This window comes from Carassius gibelio, chromosome A23 (assembly GCF_023724105.1).
Source record: "Carassius gibelio isolate Cgi1373 ecotype wild population from Czech Republic chromosome A23, carGib1.2-hapl.c, whole genome shotgun sequence".
Lineage (NCBI taxonomy): Eukaryota > Metazoa > Chordata > Actinopteri > Cypriniformes > Cyprinidae > Carassius > Carassius gibelio.
This window is the reverse complement of record NC_068393.1, coordinates 4,457,766-4,478,057: the sequence shown is the minus strand read 5'-3', so window position 1 is coordinate 4,478,057 and position 20,292 is coordinate 4,457,766. Positions and strand designations below refer to the sequence as shown.

At 39.0% G+C, this 20,292-nt stretch overlaps 2 protein-coding genes and 1 long non-coding RNA gene across 8 annotated transcripts; 2 read left to right on the top strand and 1 right to left on the bottom strand.

Moving 5' to 3' along the window:
• Positions 1–734: 734 nt before the first annotated feature.
• Positions 735–9,151, top strand: LOC127944710 (tumor protein p53-inducible nuclear protein 2-like). 5 transcript variants are annotated; one of them, XM_052540910.1, is made up of 4 exons: positions 735–902; positions 2,602–2,950; positions 5,094–5,223; positions 6,005–9,151. In XM_052540910.1, the coding sequence occupies exons 2-4, from the start codon at positions 2,827–2,829 to the stop codon at positions 6,261–6,263; spliced, it is 513 nt and encodes a 170-aa protein (XP_052396870.1). In that variant the 5' UTR covers positions 735–902; positions 2,602–2,826; the 3' UTR covers positions 6,264–9,151. The 5 variants fall into 5 exon arrangements, with proteins under 5 accessions (XP_052396870.1, XP_052396867.1, XP_052396869.1 ...); XM_052540907.1 differs by having other exon boundaries at positions 4,830–5,223; XM_052540909.1 differs by having other exon boundaries at positions 735–911.
• LOC127944731 (uncharacterized) lies at positions 8,867–9,917 on the bottom strand. Its single transcript, XR_008150418.1, has 3 exons — positions 9,787–9,917; positions 9,604–9,642; positions 8,867–9,209 (listed from the first exon to the last, which is right to left on the bottom strand). It is a non-coding gene; the product is annotated as an uncharacterized LOC127944731 (long non-coding RNA).
• On the top strand, positions 9,490–20,086 carry LOC127944693 (glutathione hydrolase 7-like). Of its 2 annotated transcripts, none has more exons than XM_052540870.1 (15): positions 9,490–9,644; positions 10,800–11,193; positions 12,372–12,523; positions 13,013–13,127; positions 13,219–13,286; positions 13,389–13,462; positions 13,554–13,747; positions 14,008–14,095; positions 14,882–15,009; positions 16,024–16,112; positions 16,197–16,349; positions 16,550–16,667; positions 17,112–17,249; positions 17,336–17,435; positions 18,108–20,086. In XM_052540870.1, the coding sequence occupies exons 2-15, from the start codon at positions 10,804–10,806 to the stop codon at positions 18,275–18,277; spliced, it is 1,977 nt and encodes a 658-aa protein (XP_052396830.1). In that variant the 5' UTR covers positions 9,490–9,644; positions 10,800–10,803; the 3' UTR covers positions 18,278–20,086. The 2 variants fall into 2 exon arrangements, with proteins under 2 accessions (XP_052396830.1, XP_052396831.1); XM_052540871.1 differs by lacking the exon at positions 9,490–9,644 and adding an exon at positions 10,486–10,660.
• The last annotated feature ends 206 nt before the right edge of the window (positions 20,087–20,292 follow it).

Genomic DNA, 20,292 nt, shown 5'->3' with positions numbered 1-20,292 from the left:
AGCGTTAAAATTAATATTCATTTTACATTTCAAAACTGGTGTAGGAAATGGCAAATGAAAATTATGTAATTTAATTTTAATTTCAATTTTGCACCAAACGTTGCACAAATGTATTGGAAAATGTAAATGTAAATACAGAAATGCATTGCCATTTTACATATTGCATTGTCATTTTGCATATTACATCCCAAATTGAAAAATGCTACCCATATGCTTCCATACATATCTTTAACCACAGCTCGCTTGGCCTTTATTTCCATACTTAAACAAATCTGACTCCACAGTTTGAATGACTTTTTTCAACTTTTGTTAGATAAAAACATAATTGTATTAACTATATGACGCAAGGAATCGCTGGTAGCACTATCTGGGTTGTGGCTAGAAGGGATACAAGCAAAACCCGGAAGGTAACAATAATTAAATGTGTTTACCTATTAGATTGTGTTTCATTAACGTGTACATCTACCCCAACCCTAAACCTACCTCTTACAAAAATGCAAAAATATTATTTATTATTGTACAGTGAGATAAAAATTACGCTACATAGATGTGTGCGTGCCATCAGTTTTTGCTGTATCCCTTCTGGCCTTGACCCACTATGTGCCCAACCCCCACCGCTTCACTTCCAGCGCTGGATCTGGTGTAAACCTCTGATTGGTCCAGCGGTCGGAGTGGGCGGAGTCAGGTCGGTGCTACGAGACCGTGACGTCACAATCAGCTGTTTGTACGTTCTATATTCTGATCTGCGGATCAGCTGGGCGAAGCAATAACATCACAAACAATATCTGCTTTTTCATATTTTGTACTACCTCATATAAAACAAATACCTAAAGCTATGCTTTAAGATTTCTGTGGTCTTTAATTGTGTGGTCGTCGCGTTTACAACTTGAATAATTTTGCAGGTAAGACAGGTAAGATGTTGGATCTCTTTCAGTCTTTTAAAGCCAGATCTGTTTCGCAGCAGAATTGAGTCTGGACTAGATCAGAACCGCCTTGTGGTGATAACATCTGTCCATTAATGGATCTGTATGAACGTTTTTATTCTCTTGTCATTCCTATCGTGAGACATATTTTGCTCTGGTCACAGATCGACTCGTAGCTTTAGACCAAAGCCAGTCGATGGTATTTTTCGTGTCTTTTCTTACAGAAGTCGTCCTAAAATAGCATTCATGACCATATTGTTGTTTTTTTAAGTCGACGTTTTGTTGCCGTGGGTTTGATTTCTGATATTTACGTCAGGGAAAAGCCTGTATCTGCAGCCCCTCGGTCATCATCCGTCGGGTCGGATCTCGATGAAAGCAGCTCTATTACTGGACAGAATGTGTTTTTTAGAGCTGATGTATACAGGCTGTGGTTATTATATGAGTGATTTCAGAGCTGCTAATACACTTGATCCGAGCTGTCATTGCTGTGACCCTTCTCTCTCTCTCTCTCTCTCTCTCTCTCTCTCTCTCTCTCTCTCTCTCTCTCTCTCTCTCTCTGTTCACTGCTGTTATGCGTTTGGCATTCATGTTCATATTTTGCTTTACTGTTTTCCAAACATATGGCCACGGCTGCCCAGTATTCACATAGGATACGTCGGTAAACGCACGATTCGATGTTGTTTTTCAAGCAGCATCTGTCAGTCAGACGAGCGATAAATTCACATTTAATAAACGCTTTTTCGTTCTTGTTGAATGCATTCAGTTTATCTGAAAAAAAAGAAGAAGCTATTTTGATATCTTTTTGCTAAAACCATATAAAAAGGGTTGTTTTTGATGGTTTCTATCAAAATGACCCTGCTTTCTTTCTGTTATTTCATCCTCTGTCCGCTAGTCTGGAGAAGGCGGTGTCAGTTGCGCACGTGACGTCATCGTTACGCAGGGTTGAAGCCCCGCCCCCCGAAAGACTTGTAATAGACAGCCTGCCTGCAGGCAAAACATTGGACTAAAAAATTTGTTTGTTTGTTTTCCCCAGTGAATAAGATGCAAAATAATAATAATAATGTAAAATAAAATAATTTATATATTATGAACAAATAGTTAATATATAGTTCATGGATAAGTCATAAAACTATAATGATAATTGTCTGTGTTCTCTCTTATGATCTAAAACTGGTAGATACTGGTAAAATTTCATATTCATATTAAAGTCATAATTAACAAGTACCGATCAACCTAAAATTACAAGATAAAAATATTACATTTAAAAGAAATGTACCGTGTTTAGGACCATTATGTTTTGTTTTTTTTTCTTCACTGTGACATTTTTTTTCATGACAATTTTATGACAAGCATATTTCCACCCTAAATAGCAATTATGTAATGCAAAGAATAATAATAAATAAATAAATTACATTATAAATAATTTGTTACATGATACAAATTATTTAAAAACCACATTAATATATTATATTATATTATATTATATTATATTATATTATATTATATTATATTATATTATATTATATTATATTATGTCACCAAATACTTGTAGTGCCAACACACTGTTGTTCTAGAGGTTGCAATTTTTTTTTTCTTTTCTTTTTTTATGTTGTATAATGATATGGTTTTCTTGACCAATTCTTTTTTCTTCTTATTTTTCTCTCTTTATCAAATGTAGATCTTTGCACCAAGTGAGACCTTATATTGCACTGCGCCTTCTCTGAGGATCAAAAAAGGCCAATACACCTGTGATCAACCTGCCATCTGTTACATCACAGAAAAACTACATTAGTGACCAGAGTTAATATAATAGCTATTTAAAAAAAAAATCTCATAAGGCAGCTATCCCTCAGGAAACAAACAACAACAAAAAAACCTGTGACCTTTGACCTCCGAGACAGCCATGTTCCAGCGGCTCACCAGTTTGTTCTTTGGAAGTGAAGAAGAACTTACTCCAGAGCTGAAGGGACCGAAGCCCTGTGTGTGTGAGGCTGATGAAGAGGGATGGCTCCTGGTCAATCTGAACGGTGCGTGTCCTACACAAACAATGATACATTTATACAGTTTACAAAATAAAGGCAAGGAGTAAATTATATGCATGGTAGTTTGAAGTCTGAAGAGTATGTCAGGGTAACAAGGCAACAATCTCCTGTATGTAGTGGATTAATATATATTAATTTTGAAAACATCAGCTTGGTTCCAAACCCTAGTGAACTGCCCTGTTCACACCAAGAACTATAACGATAAAGATAGCTATAAAGATAACAATAGTAGCACCCACACCACAGAGCGATATCATCTGTTTATTCCACGCACACGCGCATCTGCCGCTTTCAACTCTCGAGCTCCTCGCAGCAGGATTGATTCTGATTGGCTATCAGTGTTTTTATTGTTCATCAGCTTGAAGAAAATAATTCTGAAAGTGATTCCAATGAAATCGTTTCTCTGTGCCTTTATCGTTATAGCTGTGCTGTGAACTCTGCTGTGCTTTAATATTGAGAACGCTTTTTTGAACTATATCGTTATCTTTATAGTTATTGTGCTTGATGTGAACAGGCCTTAAGGCAGCTATCTTCTGAGGCAATATCACAAGCACCACAGAACCTGGTCCAAAATGTTTTTCATTTGCCAGCAACTGTTTATTCAGTCACATATGCACAACAAACAAATAGTAATGATTCACTCAACTCACAATTCGATACGATACTGATTGCACGATACGATTTTCTCTTGATTTTGTTTTAAAACAAAATTACAATAGACAAATTATAAATGAAAAGGTGTCCTTTTATTTTTGCTTGGACAAAATGATGCACATTTACCTTTGAAACAGAAACATGTCAAATAACAAAACTAAATTGAAAATTTAAAACGTAGCCCAAATCTAATTCGATAAATAAGACAAAAAAACAAATGCTTTGCCTGTGGTCTTTCCATTCAAAATTTGAGGCAACCACTGCATTTGAATCACAGTCTAAACAAAGATGCTGTATTCATGCAGCATGAGCAATTATTAAATCTAAATTAGATTGTATAATTTGAACTTTAAAAAAAAAATGCTCTGACTTTAGGCTTGTGAAACTATAATACATAAAACATTTGCACGAAACAAACACAGCACAAGCTCTGACTGAGAATGCAAATTCACTGTCTGACAGCAGGTGGCGCAGATGGAACAGGCTCTGCAATTATAAACACCACTTTAATATACATTCACAGACATGAGATGAAAATACCTTCTAAACTTTACAAGACAATCAGTTCTCCTCAGAGATGCATTCATATAACTACCATCAAAGTCTGAAATCGCATACTTTCTAGTAGATACTACGATTGATTTGAAAGAATTAAAAAAAAAATCTATAGAGTATAAATAAGAGTAGTAGAATTTGTATATTCCACAGCCATCATGTTGTCACTGTCACATGACCTACCAGCATCAGTTGTGTGCCATTCACAGCGCCTCTCTTCACAGTAAAGTGGTCATCGGATGCACACTCCAGAACCTTGCTGGAAGTAGTTGGCCATTGAAACGCAGCGAATATCTCTAAGCAACGGTTGAGCCAGCGCTATACTGTTTCCATTTGGGCCTTTCGGACTTTTACCAGATATGACAATATTCCTTTTGCACTGCTGCATGTGGCATTTCACTAGGTTTGGGAACAAAGTCTTTGAGACTTTATAAAGTTGTACATGGTGATTAGACACTAATTGCAGTATTCCTATTTTCTATATTTGTCTGTTGTTTCTGTATCCCTTCTCATTTCCATATTTGAATGAATTCCCTTTTTTTTGGTATGTGTGGTCTTGGTACTGGCATCCCCCACTTGCATGGCTTCAACCAAACCTTTCGTATTCTGGAAACACACCCTGTTCTGTCTTCTATCACTTCCTACTTCACTGAAGGTGAGGATGGGCCAGAGGCATGTGCCCGTCCCCGCAGTGAATGTCATGCATCTCAGATATGCAGCCCCTCTCCTCCCACCTGCAGAAACCGCAGGAGTAGAGCAGGCAGGACACAGGCAGCACATGCTCCCTCCTCTCCTGATCCCGCCTCCTTCTCTCACCTTGAGTCAGTCGAAGTGAATGTGTTGTTAAGAGAGCAGGGATCATGTTCCTGCAGCATGGATGAGAGCTGGTTTGTCACCCCTCCGCCCTGTTTTACTGCAGAGGGAGCCACGGCGGAGGCCAGCCCCATGGAGGACCTCCTCATCGAGCACCCCAGCATGTCTGTGTACGTCTCCGCTGGCCCTCTCCCTGCGGAGGAAGAGAGCACCACCAGCCTGGCCGGCAGTGTCAGGTACATTTCACTTCTGCTCTTTTCTGCAGCGAGATTTCACTTAGCTTCTGTTATTTGTGTAAAACATATTCAAACCAGGGGACTGACAAAATATCTTGTTGTAACAGTTGGTTAGGACAAAAACGTGGAAGGACTAATGTTGAGGTGTCCAATCCTGTTCCTGGAGGGCCAATGTCCTGCAAAGTGTAGCCTCAATCCCAGTTAAACACACCTGAACCAGCTAATCAAGGTCTTACTAGGCAAACTGGAAGCTTCCAGGCAGGTGTGTTGAGGCAAGCTGAAGGCAAACTCTGCAGGACAGTGGCCCTCCAGGAACAAGTTTGGACACCCCTGGACTAAAAGATCTTAATTTATCGCTTGCTGACATTGGATATTTTATTGAGCCTATTTCAGGGGTTCTAGGAGTTTTGCTCCAACCTTAATCTGAAATAATCTACATTTGTGTCATATCCTGTCTACTGAGATATTTTCATCTGAATGATCGCTGCAACGTTGATATCCCACAATCCTGTGCATTCGATTCCGTCACATTTGAGCTAAAAATAAAGATGGTATCTGAAAGTTTTAGTTTGTGGTCAGTTTATTTAAATGTATGTTTTTGTCCAACTTTTCCTAGATATTGCGTAGCTTGTCAGTTAATTAAATTGTTTCTGAGTTTTGAGGTCACTGTCTTAATTTTGTCTTCCATCTTCTTCTCTTCTCATTTCAATTTCACTCCATTCTGTCCATTTGCTCTCCACGCAAACGTATCCCATTCTTCCTCCTATCTGCACTGTTCCAGCAGGATGTCTGAATCCGCAGTGCCAGCTGTGACCAGGAGCACACGGGTGACCCGAGGAGCAGCCGCACAGGCAGGGGCCCTAGCTAAAGTCACCCAGGTCTCCAGGGTCCAGAGGGCCAAAGCCCGCACTGAGCGGCGCCACCTGGCTCGCAACCGCATGCAGCGTCAAAACCGTGTGCGTGAGCAGGTCCAACGGCATGCGACCCACACCCGCAACTCCTTCCTGCACCAACCGTGCCAGCGCAACATCTGCCACTGAGGCATCGAAGTTTACATTGAGGGCATTATTACACACCCCAAAAAACCCATACGTCCCAATGAATCCCCTACCTTCTTAATTTTGTTTTTACTGGTGTTATGTCAATAATTTTATTGAGTTTCATATTAATCAGGTTTGTTTTTGAGCACAAGCCTAAATCAGTTTCCCAGTCTGGGAGTATAGCTGAAAAGGAGACACATGTAAACTCTGTATCCCTCTTAATGTATAACAATGACACTTCAGGTACATTGGCACTGCTCGTTGAAATATAATCACGTTAAATTGTCAAAAAAATAAATAAAAAAGAGCCGAGCACTAAATGCTTCATAGAAACATGAGTCTAAGATTTCCAGAATAGATTTGTACCCTGTAAAGTCACACTGAAAAAAAACTACTACAGCGATGGAAGGGTCTCTTAAAAATGTGTATGTAAAATAAAACCAGATGCAAGCAATTGAGATTTGGCAGAGCAAGACAAATCTAGCGGGATGTTTGTAATGAGGTCATTTAAAAGTAGATGTTGCTGCCTGATTTTCAGCACAGCGGTGCTAACTTTAAAAAGTCATTAAAACCCCAAATTTAATTTAATTGTTTGCTATTATATGACCTCTGTTCCTAAACCTAGTGGCATCCCTATCTAGACAGCATGGGGGGGGGGGGTAGCCCAGTGTATTTAAAAATAGATATTTTCACCCAATATTTATGTGTGCTATGAATTTGTGCTCATTAGAGTTTTGCCTTGCGTTAGCTTAGCAACATGCTAACATCAAACTCTATTGGAATCCGTTGTAAGCATCAGATCGCTTGTGCACTTTGTAACCCATTCAGTACCAAACACTATAGAAAACCGCAATATATTGAAGCCTATTTTAATTCATGTCTCTTGAGGCAGCTTTTTAAGGAATCTAGCTGACTAGATTTAGAAACCGAGCCTTCAGGTAAACTAAGATCGAGTCCATCATGAATCGTACTCATACTATGCCAACAACACAGTACTAATGATCTTTACAAGTACATAGAACAAGGAGAGGTTGTCATGTGGTTGGCTGTGGGTATAATTGCTGCGAATGTCCAGGATAATATAGATTGTGACTCTTTATTTGCTTCATGGAGGATTACTGATGGGTGAATCTCACAAAACATTTCAAGATGGCTGCATATTGTGCAAAATACAATTACTTTTGATTTTGAGATGCAAATTGTCTTGATGTTTTTGTGAGATTGACCTGATGCTCCAAAAAAAAAAGATAATAATAATAATAAACCAGTCCCTTCATGTGCTTGTCCACTGCAAAGTTTTCAGTGTAGTTCAAAAGTTCCCCATCCTGCACTTAATGATTTGTGAGAAATCACTGTGACCACAGAGACAAAGAACGAAAACGTTTCCCATGACCATTTCTTTCTATCTCAAAACATCCGTTTAAAAAAAAAAATGTTATTACTTGCATGTCATCATATCTCTTAATCATTGATTATAGGATTGTGCTTTACATCTTCATTGTATTCTGATGTCTGTCCGTCAGAGGATGCTGGGTCATCGTCTCTAGTGTGTCCCAGCACACATGCACTAATGCATATGTCAAATGTGCTCTTTCTTGATAGTCAGCGAATACTTTTAGCACATTTCCAGGAAACGCGTCCACCATCCATCTTATGTGTATTCAGTAATGAACAGATTAACAATGGTGCTGGAAGTATATAATTATATGACTGTTCATACATTTTTGAGACTTTGAAAAGTTCGCACTGTCTTATGATTTATGGAGATTCATGGTATTTGAAGGTACATGGAGATGCCAACATGCATGAGTTTGGGGAAAAAGCTACCTTAAAGGGTGATCAATTAGTTGCTTTCACATGTATGTAATTGCAAACTATTTACAGTGTTTGCGTTATTTTCATTTTGAAACATCACCTTCCTGTTTTAATGCTATCGTTTAACCATGTGTTGTTCCAAAAACTTGATTACATGTTCTTCTACGGAGTATTTTATGATAGGAACCAATGTCAATACCACCACTGAGCTGTTTCACATTGAGGGGATTTGATTTTACATGCCATTTTCTTTTAGTTCTTCTCTCAGTTTAATGTTGGATCATTTTAAGAGTTCTTCTTGTAGACTTTCCTATCTCACCTGCCAAAATCTATTATCGTAGTAAGCTACCTATTAAAAACATAATGTATGTATAATGTAAATCTAAATATGCTTTTATTTCTTTGTTTTCATTTGAAACCTCTCTGTTTCTGAATAATATTGAGTGCACAGAGAGTGCAGTACGAATGTCAGTGGTGTATCTAGAAATATCCAATGCCCTGTAGCCTTACAAGGGTCCTTAACATCGTCCACTCGAAAGTCATCTTCTATTTGCTTTGTTTGGTGAAGTGGACAGGGCATGAGCATAAAATCAGTGACCTCTGCCCCCTGAACACCTGGTTACGTATACTCTGTGTTATTTCTGTGTGTGTGAGTGTGTTCAATATGATTCATTTCCTCTGTGGGACTAGAATGATGTCCATAAGGCCTCATGAGAGGCTGGTGGAAGCGATAGTTATCTGTGATTTAAGGGAGAGGTGACTGAAAACATGAAATGAGAAAAGACAACAAAAATAAATATGCTTGTATTTTTTCCCAATATTGTTAATGAGAAGAGATGTTCACCTTATAGTAACAAAGTACAAATAGAGTATTAAAAAATGATTGGTGTATCATGATGTCTCTGGTGATTGTGCCTTTCACTGTTCTGCTTGGTTTCCATGATGTGCCGACTGTTTCATCCACATAACAAGGGCATCAGAGACCAATGCAAAACACTATGATGGGTTTCCAGCATCCTTGCAGAAATGCAGGTACCAGACAATAACAATAAACACTCAGGATGCAACTGCAATATTTACCTGTGTGCTTGTTCTTGTTTCTGTCTTCATGCACATCACTGGAAAATATACCTACAATGAATCTTCAAATTAGATATGACTAAAACACAATGAATGTTACAATATATATATATATATATATATATAGCTGATAACTTGTTTAGTATAGAAGGAAAGCAGCAGTACTGGTGAATATCAGTCAATCATAAAGAACATGCCATGATACTCCTTTGTTTGTGCTGTTAGATAAAAATAAGGGTTAGCTACAGTGTAAACTTAATAATCACACACCGACATGTGCATATTTCCGAGAAACTTAATGTGTTTGGCATGCATTTAATTAAGCACACACAGATGCCTTCTCGGGAGGGACATGAGGAACCTGCTAAGCAGGATCCACTTCTAGTCAATGACTGTGGCGCATGCGCAGTGTTTGATTCATTTAAACAATAATGCAGTAGCTCACCTGACTAATATGACACAGGATCTGAACGGCGCGTTTCACCTGTAAGTAACGTTACGCTGAAATTATTGCTGTTGTTTAAGTGCTGGTGTAAACAAAAGCATTATACGGGCATCTTTTGCCTTTTCATTGCGTTTTAAAGCAGCGTGTAAGCTAAAAAGACTGCATAGTTAAAATAAATAATACATAATTGTCCTGCTATTTCCAGCGTCAAACGCGTCGCATGTGCTGACGCCCGCACACCTGCGTCTGTTACATCGCGTTATGTCAGGTTTTCTGCTCCGTGTCCGTGTAAATCAGCAGCTGTACTGTGATCAGATCTGCTCTCCGCTGTAGTGTGGACGATGGAGATATAGAGAGATACAGATGGACGGAAATTGAGCGTGCTGTGTAATAACGCGCATGTCGTCGCGCGCTCCGCTCGAGTGTAGTCGCGTGATGCGCGCGGTCCACACGGATTATTGAGATCTGTGGTAATCGACTGATTTACATGAAGATTGTTGGTGTTGATTTTCTCTTTATCGCCTATATGTGTTTCGATATCAGCCATAAACGAACATCCAGGCCTTCTTCACTATAAATGAAGAAAATAAATGGAGGCCTGATTTATAATGTTACACTGGAAGTGATGGTTAGTATTGGAGATTGGTGTTGAATAGTTAATTCAGTCCAGGGTACAATGTCAGGATTGTCATTATGGTTTTAATGCAAAAACATGTTGTTTTTTAATTTCTCTTTATTATGAAAAGCAATTTTAGCTTAAAATAATGCATAAGTGAAAAAATACATTTTAGGTCTTACAGGTCACCATTTTTGTAGTATTTCAATCAGCTCTCAGGTCGTTTGAAATGTTTCTGTGGTTTGACGTTTGTGAAAATGCAATCTATTCTGCCAGTAAATATGGTCATAAAAAACTGCAAGACTAACAGTCACAAAAGGAGAAGCAGAATGCGGTGTACAGTTGTTTAAGGTGGAGAATTGCATGTCAGTTATTCATAAATGCGTATAAACTAACAGCTCTACACACAGCAGAGAAAATCTGACGAAACTCTCTGATGAGGTCAAGTCACATTTACTATAGCACTTTATACAATACAGATTGATTGTTTTCAAAGCTGCTTCCGAGTAATAAACCGGAAAATAGTGTCTGTGATGCAGAATGAATATAGTGTTAAATTGAATATTAAATTTAATTCCAGGTGAATGATGTACTCTCCGGCGGTCGATGCAGGAGTGATGGTGGTGGAGAAGGATCCGGCTCTGAGCGGTGCGCACTCACCTGTGGACTACATGAGCATCACCAGCTTCCCTAGACTCGCAGAAGATGAAGCTTCAGCAGACAACATCCTCCGATCACGCAAAGGCAATGAGACCTTCCTCAGCGAGCAGGACACAGGTCCTCCTCTGCCCTCCTCTGCCTCGGACCTGGCCAGTCGGGACATGTCTCCTCTGAGAGAGACCAGCAGAGACCCGCTGGCACAGGACTGCGCCTGCACACGGGACGGGCTGACCGTCATCATCACCGCCTGCCTGACCTTCGCCACAGGGGTCACCGTGGCCCTCATCATGCAGATCTACTTCGGAGACCCACAGGTGCTGCCTCCGCTTTGATTGGTTCTCCGTGAACGATGCACCTCAGCATCATTTGCTCATGGGAGAAAGACGTGTTGTTATTAGGGCTGTCAAAGTTAACACCAGATTTGTGCAAAAGTTTGGGATCGGAAAGATTTTTAATGTTGTTCACAGGAGTTTCTTCTGCTCATCAGGGCTGCATTATTTGATAAAAAAAAAAAAAAAAGTGCAATATTATTATGATGTAAAATAACATATTTCTATTTTAATATACGTTAAACTGTAATGTATTTCTGTGATGCACAGCTGTATTTTCAGCTTCATTCCTCCAGTCTTCAGTGTCACATGATCTTCAGAAATCATAATAATATACTGATTTATTATCAGCGCTGGAAACTGTCGTGCTGCTTCACATTTCGTTGGAACATTTTTTCAGGATTCTTTGATGAATAAAAAGATTAAAAAAGAAGTATTTTCTAACAATATACACTACAGTTCAAAAGCAAGGATGTATTAAATTGTTTGGAAGTGATATAAATATTTATTTTGTTAGAAAAGTTTGAATAAAAGCTGTTCTTTTAAACTTTTTATTCATCAAAGAATCCAGAAAAAATATTGCAGTTTCCAAAATACTATTTGGCAGCACAACAGTTTCCAGCGCTGATAATAAATCAGTATATCAGACTGATTTCTGAAGATCATGTGACACTGAAGACTGGAGGAATGATGCTGGAAATACAGCTGTGCATCAGAGGAATAACATTATGTTTTAGAGGATATTAAAACATTGTTTTATATTGTAATAACATTTAGCAAGATTACAGTTCTTTCTGTATTTTTTGATCAAATAAATGCAGTCTTGATGAGCAGAAGAGACTTCTTTAAAAATCATTACAAGTCTTACTGATCCCAAACTTCTGACTAATGGCTTTATATAAATATATGTGTTTAATATAAATAGGAATGCACAAAATAGCTTCTAACGAAAACGTCTGTAATTTGGTCTATATTTCATTGGCCCCCTTTAATTAATAAGTGATAAATAACAGAAAAATGTGTGATTTATTAATTTTTTCATTGGTTGGCAGCACTACCGGTAATTAATATTATTCAGTCCAGTCAAACCTATGAATTTTGGATGGTGGAAGATCAAATGCAGATGATTTTCTTCCCCTCATGTGAGTCTGTCCTGTGCTCAGGTGTATAACCAGGCGGCGGTGGTGACGGACGTGGCCCGCTGCACGTCTCTGGGCTTCGAGGTTCTGGCCCAGCAGGGCTCCAGCGTTGATGCTGCTATAGCCGCTTCGCTCTGCCTGGGCATCACCCATCCACACACCTCGGGCATCGGCGGGTACGAGCACTGCACTCATGTGTTCAGACGCTTTTATCACTAGCCACTTACACAAAGAGGAACAAAACAATTCACCAGCATTTACACAATGCAATGTTTATTAGACACCTAGATTAGAAAGCGAGCTAGAGAAGAAGTGTGTGTTTAGAAAAATGCTTGCAGGAAGGGTGTGGTTCAACCCTAATTAAACACACCCGATCAAGTCCTTCAGGCTCATCTAGAATAAAACTTGCTCACAAAGTAATGCGAGACAGTGTATGATGTTCATGTTTGTTGTAATTGTTTAAATGTTCTGTTGAAAGTCTGGCCAAGAATCTCTGTTAAAGCATCTTTTCCAGTAAATCACTCACAACTGTAAAGGTCATGGACAGTCACTGGTGACCGTTTCCAGGAGTCCTGTAGACGGTTTTGTAAGAAGGCACACGTGCAGGGCTAGAGAAATGGATCTGGTGTGTGATGAATGAGAAACGGTGCGCTCTTTCTTCTCAGCGGCGGCGTGATGCTGGTCCATGACATCCGCAGGAACGAGAGCCGGGTCATTGACTTCCGGGAGACGGCTCCCTCCGGGATTCACCAGGACATGATGTTACATGTTCATGAGAAGGTAAAGATTAAAGCGTGTCCTGCGCTGATGTTTAAAACCCGAAGCGGATGAATAAGTGCAGGTGTGTTCACGAGCTGTCTTTGTGTGTTAGTCAGGTCTGTTAGTGGCTGTTCCCGGGATGATCCGTGGACTACACCAAGCTCACCAGCTCTACGGGAGGTACAGCTCAAGATACAGATCTGACACTTCAGCTCCTCTTGACTCACAACAGCACAGTTAGAGGCTAAGCCAGATGAGGTGTTTTCTCTCTCTCTCCTCGAGGTTGCTGTGGAAAGACGTGGTCACGATGGCTGCCGATGTGGCGAGGACGGGATTCAATGTGACGCATGAGCTGGGTGAGCATTCATCACACCTGTGCTCTACAGACAGTGCGTTTCACAGGAAGATTGTGAATGTGATATTTGTCTGTTGACCTGTGTGTGGCAGCTGCTGCGCTGTCCCAGGTGAAGGAGCAGAACGTGTCGGATGCGTTCAGAGACGTGTTCCTGCCGAACGCTCAGGCTCCCCCCGCGGGACTCTTCACCAAACGGCTGGATTTAGCTGCTGTTTTGGACAGGATCGCAGCCAATGGAGTCTCCGAGTTCTACAGCGGGAATCTGACACAGGAAATGACATCAGTGGTACATCCCCTATTGAAATATTCTTTTATAGTAATTATTAGTAATTTTAACTTGTTGTTTTTATTTGAGTTGAATTTCTTTTAATTCATTCAGGGTTTTGTTTTCCAAGTTTTAACTCCAATTTTTAAGGGTTTTAGTTTTTTTTAAAAACCTATCAGATCATTAAAATCTTTCAAATACTCCTATTTGTAACTATTTGTAGTTTGTTTAACCAAGAACTATTGTATGATCATATTGATATGGTGTGTTTTTGAGGCCAGGTTGAAGCTAAAGGCGGTGTGCTGACGGAGGAGGACTTCAGAAACTACACCACTGTCATACAGAAGCCACTGCAAACTATTTACCAGGGTAAACACACGTCCAGCTGCTCTAAAACAGCCTAGAGATGCTCAAAATGCAGTTTATTACTTTATTAGGTGCAGTAGTTTAGGTGTAGTAGTTAGTCTATTGACTGTGACACAGAGTCCAGACAGACCCTTCTGTTTAACCCTGTATCAGTTTCACAATAGTGCAGGGTTTCTGTTGTTATGTGACTTCTCCAAACTGGGTAGACGAGAACTGTAGCTGTAATCTGACAACACTGCAATTCAGCTGAACTTTCTAAAGCACACAATAGTCATGCTGAGGTTAAGATGTTAGTTTGGAAACAGGCTGAGTAAAAGTTAAACTAGTTCATAAGAAATATCCTAATGTATTAAAGTAGCTGATATTATATATGAAGTACCAAAAGTACGTGACTTAAGTTACTTCTGCACGGTATTTCTGTTTTGTTTGTGTACTCCTCTGCTGTGCAGTTTGAGAGATGACTCATGAATTATGATGAAGGTCTATTGTTTCCCTTGTAAATTATTAGGGGTGTTATATAAAAAAACAGATAGTAAAATGAGCATCATGAAAAATGTAAAAGCGCACACCTCTGAGCCTAAACAAACTACAGTTGGCTGATGAAAGTTATTTTGTTTTAAAGGGGGTTAAATGGTTTATTTTGATTAATGAAGTGTTTTAAGAACAGCTTTTCTCTGTGGTAGAGTCATTATAATGCTCATGGTAATGTCATTAGATCGGTGTATACTAGCAGCTCCTGTAGTCTGAGTGTCTCAGCAGTATTTGGGTTGTGTTGTGTGTCTCTGACAGGTTACCAGGTGTTCGTTCCCCCTCCGCCCCACGCAGGAGCCGCCCTGCTGTCCGCCCTCAACATCCTGGAGGGCTTTAACATCACACGCCAGGCGTCCAGGAGCAGCGTTCAGCACTGGACCGCTGAGGTGATTTCAATAAAGGGCCATGCTGATGTATTTATGCTCTTTCTCTTGTCTTGAACTCCATTCAATAGATTAAGGCAGTTTTTACTTTATTGAATATTATATGGCTTTTCACAATACACTTTACCCTGGGTTAACAACTTTATTTAAATCCTGGTTAAACCGTCCAAGTTGACTGATTTGTTTAAGGAAAAAAAAATGCAATTAAGGGTTTTATTCAAATGAAACAAGACTTTCAGCACGCTATGAGTTTCTAGGGCCACCGCGACGAAATGTGAAGCACTGGGTGGCTTTTTTACCTAAATGTAATTCAACCTAAAGAACATGAGTGATGAGATCTTTTTTTTTTCTTGAATGTTTTTTAATTTTTGTGTTTTCAATTTATTTTAGTTTGTTTTTAGTCATTTTGATTATTTTTTATTTCCGTATGTTTTCAATTAGTTTCAGTTGTAGTTAAGCACATCAAGTGAAACTAAATGAAAATGAGAAATGTTGCTTTGCCAAATAGCTAAAATAATGTTTATACACACACAAACACACACACACACACACACAAACATATATATATTTTACATTTTAGTGCTGGGCAACGATTACATTTTTTAGCGTGATTAATTGCATTGTTATGCTCAAAACTAGTAATGCTTTTAAAAGTAAGACCTGTTCCTGCATCAACATTACTGTCCAAAAATATAGATTTAACCCAATCCCTACCCTTTAAACCTAAGCCGACCCATAATTTATTCCTAAAATCAGAGGGAAATGATTGGTTAGTAAGAAGTGTGTCAAAGCACCTAGATTGTAAGCCTAAAACTGACATATCTTGAAAACCTATCCTCCCTTCTGATTGGTTGATTGCAATGTTGTTCCAGGAACATGTTTTTGTAAGCGAAGAAAACTCAAATAATTTAATTTTGTGGTGGAGTACCCCTTTAACACACGATAAAAATAATTTTCAGTGTTAATCAGTTAATACTATTGTTTAAAATCCCGGTGTTTAATTTCCTCCCCGTGTAGTCTCTGAAGATCGCTTTGTCTCAGGCCAGTGGACTGGGAGACTCCAGGTTTGATTCATCGGTTTCTGAGCTTGTGACACAGATGCTCAGGTGATTATTGAATCCAAACATGATTATTTCAGCAGCAGTGAGTGGAGTGTTCACTGTGTGTTTCTGTGTTTCTGGCTCTGACAGTAAAGAGCAGGCTGCTGTGCTCCGGCAGAAGATCAGTGACTCCCAGGCGTCTGCGGCCGAGCTCTACACCCCGTCATACGAGCTGCAGGAGGGCGCTGTGGCCAGCCAGCTCATGGTCATGGGCACCGATGACTTGATCGTGTCTGTTATGAGGTGCCTTACTCCACCAGTGTTTGTATACGTGTAAACCCCAATAGCAGCGGTGTCCAGTCCTGCTCCCAAGTCCAACACAACTGAAGCAGCTAATCAAAGTGCTCAGAAACACTAGAAGAAGAACTAAACTCTGCAGGAAGTCCTGGACACCGCAAATGTTTAATCTGCATAAGAAATGAATGATTTAATGAATGTTTTAGCTCTCTAAACCGTCCGTTTGGAAGCGGCATCGTGACGTCGTCTGGGATCCTCCTGAACAGTCAGATGCTGGACTTCTCCTGGCCCAACAAAACACACCGCCCCGCAGCTCTCAATCAGGTACACACTCACAAACACTGGCCATGGGATGTATTTGTTCACAGTAGTCTATAAAGTTCTAGTCCAATTTCAAAATGTCAGTATTTTTATACAATAGAAAATAATGTCTGTAATTAAATAGTAATGTGACACATTTGCCGATAATAAAGTCATGAGATACTCTGCTTTCTCTTAAAAATGACTTTATGTTATGAAGTTATGTCATTTATAAAGTGTAAAACAGGCTATCGATTGATTAAATGATGAGCTATTTTTTCTCAAAACCGGTTTATTCAGCGTTACACTTTTTTTGGGGGGGGATAAACATTGTTTTCTGGAAGCTTCTAGGCAAATGTGTTGAAGCTGAACAGGACCAGGACACTCCTGTATTATAGTTTTAGAGTAAGGGAACTGAGCGTTCAGTTTTCCTCCGTGTGTGACGTGTGTGAGGACTGTTCTCCTCAGCGTAACAGCATTGAGCCGGGCAAGAGGCCGGCCTCGTTCCTGACGCCCATCGTGGTGCGTCCGTCCATCGGGGTGTGTGGCACATACGTGGCGCTGGCCTCCTCTAACGGCGAGCGGGCGCTGAGCGGCATCACACAGGTCCGCTGTCTTCACTGTGCATGCACTCTCATTCACTTACTGACGTCAGTCTCCAGCAGTGAGCACATGTTCTGCTGTTGTTGCAGGTTCTGGTCAATGTTTTGTCCTCCCGTAATAACATGAGTGAGAGCGTGTCCTACGGCAGACTGCATCCTCTCGTCCAGAACAACACCCTGCTGGTGGACTGTAAGTTTCATTCTGTGTATCTCACCAAGGCTGTATTTGTTTCATCAGAAATACAGTAAAAACAGTCATGTGAAATATTTGTACAATTTTAAAATAATTTTTCTGTTTTAATATCGATTTGAAATCGATTTTTATATTTACTGTCCGTTTTAAAAAATCTAATGCATCCTTTCTGAATAAAAGTATTCATTTTTTTAAAATAATTTGCTAGCTCCAAACCTATGAACATTTTAGAGACGAGAAGTGCTTCATTTAGACGCTTTCTACAAAAGACAAATGTGTTTGTTGTTTTTAATTATTAATTCCATTCCATTAGTAATATCTGAAAAAATATTCAAAATAATTTTTAATATAGTATTTAACCAACAATTAAAAACTTATATCTATTTTATACTTGCACTTGTCGGTTCCATTTTCATGCTTGGAAAATTGCAAAATAGCACAAATCAGGTTTTTAAGTGATATTTTCACATGCTGTATGTTGGTAACATTGCTGCAAAACCCATAGCAATAGAGGATAAACCCAATGCGAACACAATGTTGAATTGAGAAGTTGAGTAAATGTTTAGTGCTTTGTGTTGTCTTTGAGGAAAGTGTGATTCAGAGTACTGTTTTGTTCAATGATGGTTTTGAGGGTGGAGTTGTGCTTTAAGTCTCTTGTTCTCCGTCCAGCTCAGTTTCTGGAGGTGGATGTGAAGTCTCTGATGCAGAAGGGTCATGATGTGCGTAAGGTGGACATCATCTCGCTGGTGGAAGGGACCCGGAGGACCAATGAGCTGATCATCGGTGTGAAGGACCCACGCAGCACTGACGCCTCGGCGCTGTCCATGTCCATGCCCTAGACACACACACACACACACACTCAGACACACACACACTCACTCAGACACACTCTCTCTATCTGCTGCTTCTCTCGTATGCTGTTTGTGTAATAAAACAGGGATGTTAAGAGGTTTCCAAGCTCCCTTCTACCGCACCACAAACACAGAAAAACAATGACATGTGACTCCTCTTTGTTGGTTTTGTTTAATTTACCTAAATATTTCAAGAACTATGTATGTTATCACACATGGCTGGACAAGTTAAAGCAATATTTCACCCAAAAATGAAATTGATGAAACTTTACTGATGAAGGTTAATCAGGTTTGGAGAAATGTAGCACTGCATCGGTGTCTCAGCAAATAGATGCTCTGCAGTGGATGGGTGCCGTCAGAATGAGAGAAACATCACAATAATCCACACCACTTTGCTTAATTCCTCCAAATCTGTCCTGTTGAAGACACAAACTCATCTTTGAAGGTCTAGGGCTGAATAAACTTTCACTTCTCAGTGAACTATTCCTTTAACTGTTTAACTGCTCCAACACAAAAATCATTTGGACACATCTACTCGCTATTTATTGATATTTTCCACATTGTGGAATTATAGTGAAGACATTAAAACAAAAGTACGAAGCATGAGAATTATGAAGTAAAAATGTTAGTGCTTATTCAGTGGCCAGTGTTTGTCACACTTCTGTCAGAAACCCTCACGAGGAGCATCTTGGGATGCTTCAAACAAATAAACAGTATTGAAGGATGCTTCGTGTGTCCTGCTGGCTGCTTCTCCTTCACTCATAAGATCACAAGGATCAGATTCAGTCAAGTGTGTCCAAAATTTAACTTTTTCATACCTGGTCTTCATGACATATGTTCACAAATGAGAGTAAATGTTACTTGAAGTGAATGAATGCTCCTGTTTCTGAATGAATGGTACATACAGTGGTGGCCAAAATGATTAGTACAATAGTATTTTAACCAGATTATAAATGGTTTTAAGTAAGTTACTTCTATCTTTTGCTGTAGTGTGTCATTAATGAAATGGTTTTACATGATTGAAGAGAAATCAGTCAGTAGTGAAATATTAGGTAAACAAGATTGATTTTCTTCTAAACTTTCAAATGCAGTTTGATATATGCCGTAATTGTTATTTACGTTAATAATTTTATTTTGAATTCTGGATATCAATTTGCTGATTTAATAATAATGCATTTTCTTTTCTTTTTTATGTGGAAACCGTGAAATGAAGTTACAGTTTATGCACATATTTCTGAAAGACAATCAGTGATTATCTAAAAGTGAAAGTGAGCTTCCTGTTAATGGGCATATTTGGTATTTTCTGCCACAATCAAATATTATTGCACTATTACAGCATTCGCTTTACAATGACAATCAAGAATAAATATTCAATTGTAGTGTAGTTTCTGGCATTATTTCAATCTCATTCAGCATGCAGTTGGGTGATCTATATTATATACTCAGCTAGTCCATCATCCTTCCTGGAAGACAGCTGCCACATCTGACCGTTCCTTCTACAACTAAACATATTTTCATGTTTAAAAAAAGTATATATATTATTTATTTATTTTTTTTCAGAAGTTGTTTGCTGAAGCATTGAAAAAAAAATCAATCTGTGTTTTCTTAGTGTCTAATAGGTATTTGTCAGATATGTTGTGTCAAGCTATTATAGCAGGTTTAATCACGGCTGTCAGTGTTGGTCAGATGAAACAGCTCTCTGCATGCTGTCCCTTACACCATTGATGTAAACGCTTGCCATAACATCACATAATTGTAATCTGTAATTTTTGGATGAATAAAGAACACCTTTCAATAGTCAGGTATCTCTCCTTTTTTAACTACATAGGTTAAAAAGTAGACAAATTTCCTTCTCTCATTTAATTAAAATGCACACACTTATTTATAAATGCCATCAAATGGTACAGTTGCTGGTCATATAATTATAATATCATCAAAAAGTTGATTTATTTCACTAATTCCATTCAAAAAGTGAAACTTGTATATTATATTCATTCATTACA

What these genes read in the sequence shown, in the direction of transcription:
- LOC127944710 (XM_052540907.1), top strand. Translation starts at nt 2,827, where the DNA reads ATGTTCCAGCGGCTCACCAGTTTGTTCTTTGGAAGTGAAGAAGAACTT. An exon ending in GCTCCTGGTCAATCTGAACG is followed by an intron (nt 2,951 to 4,829) that starts GTGCGTGTCCTA and finishes ACTTCACTGAAG; the next exon opens with GTGAGGATGGGCCAGAGGCA. An exon ending in AGCCTGGCCGGCAGTGTCAG is followed by an intron (nt 5,224 to 6,004) that starts GTACATTTCACT and finishes GCACTGTTCCAG; the next exon opens with CAGGATGTCTGAATCCGCAG.
- LOC127944693 (XM_052540870.1), top strand. Translation starts at nt 10,804, where the DNA reads ATGATGTACTCTCCGGCGGTCGATGCAGGAGTGATGGTGGTGGAGAAG. An exon ending in GCCCCGCAGCTCTCAATCAG is followed by an intron (nt 16,668 to 17,111) that starts GTACACACTCAC and finishes TGTTCTCCTCAG; the next exon opens with CGTAACAGCATTGAGCCGGG. An exon ending in CAACACCCTGCTGGTGGACT is followed by an intron (nt 17,436 to 18,107) that starts GTAAGTTTCATT and finishes TTCTCCGTCCAG; the next exon opens with CTCAGTTTCTGGAGGTGGAT.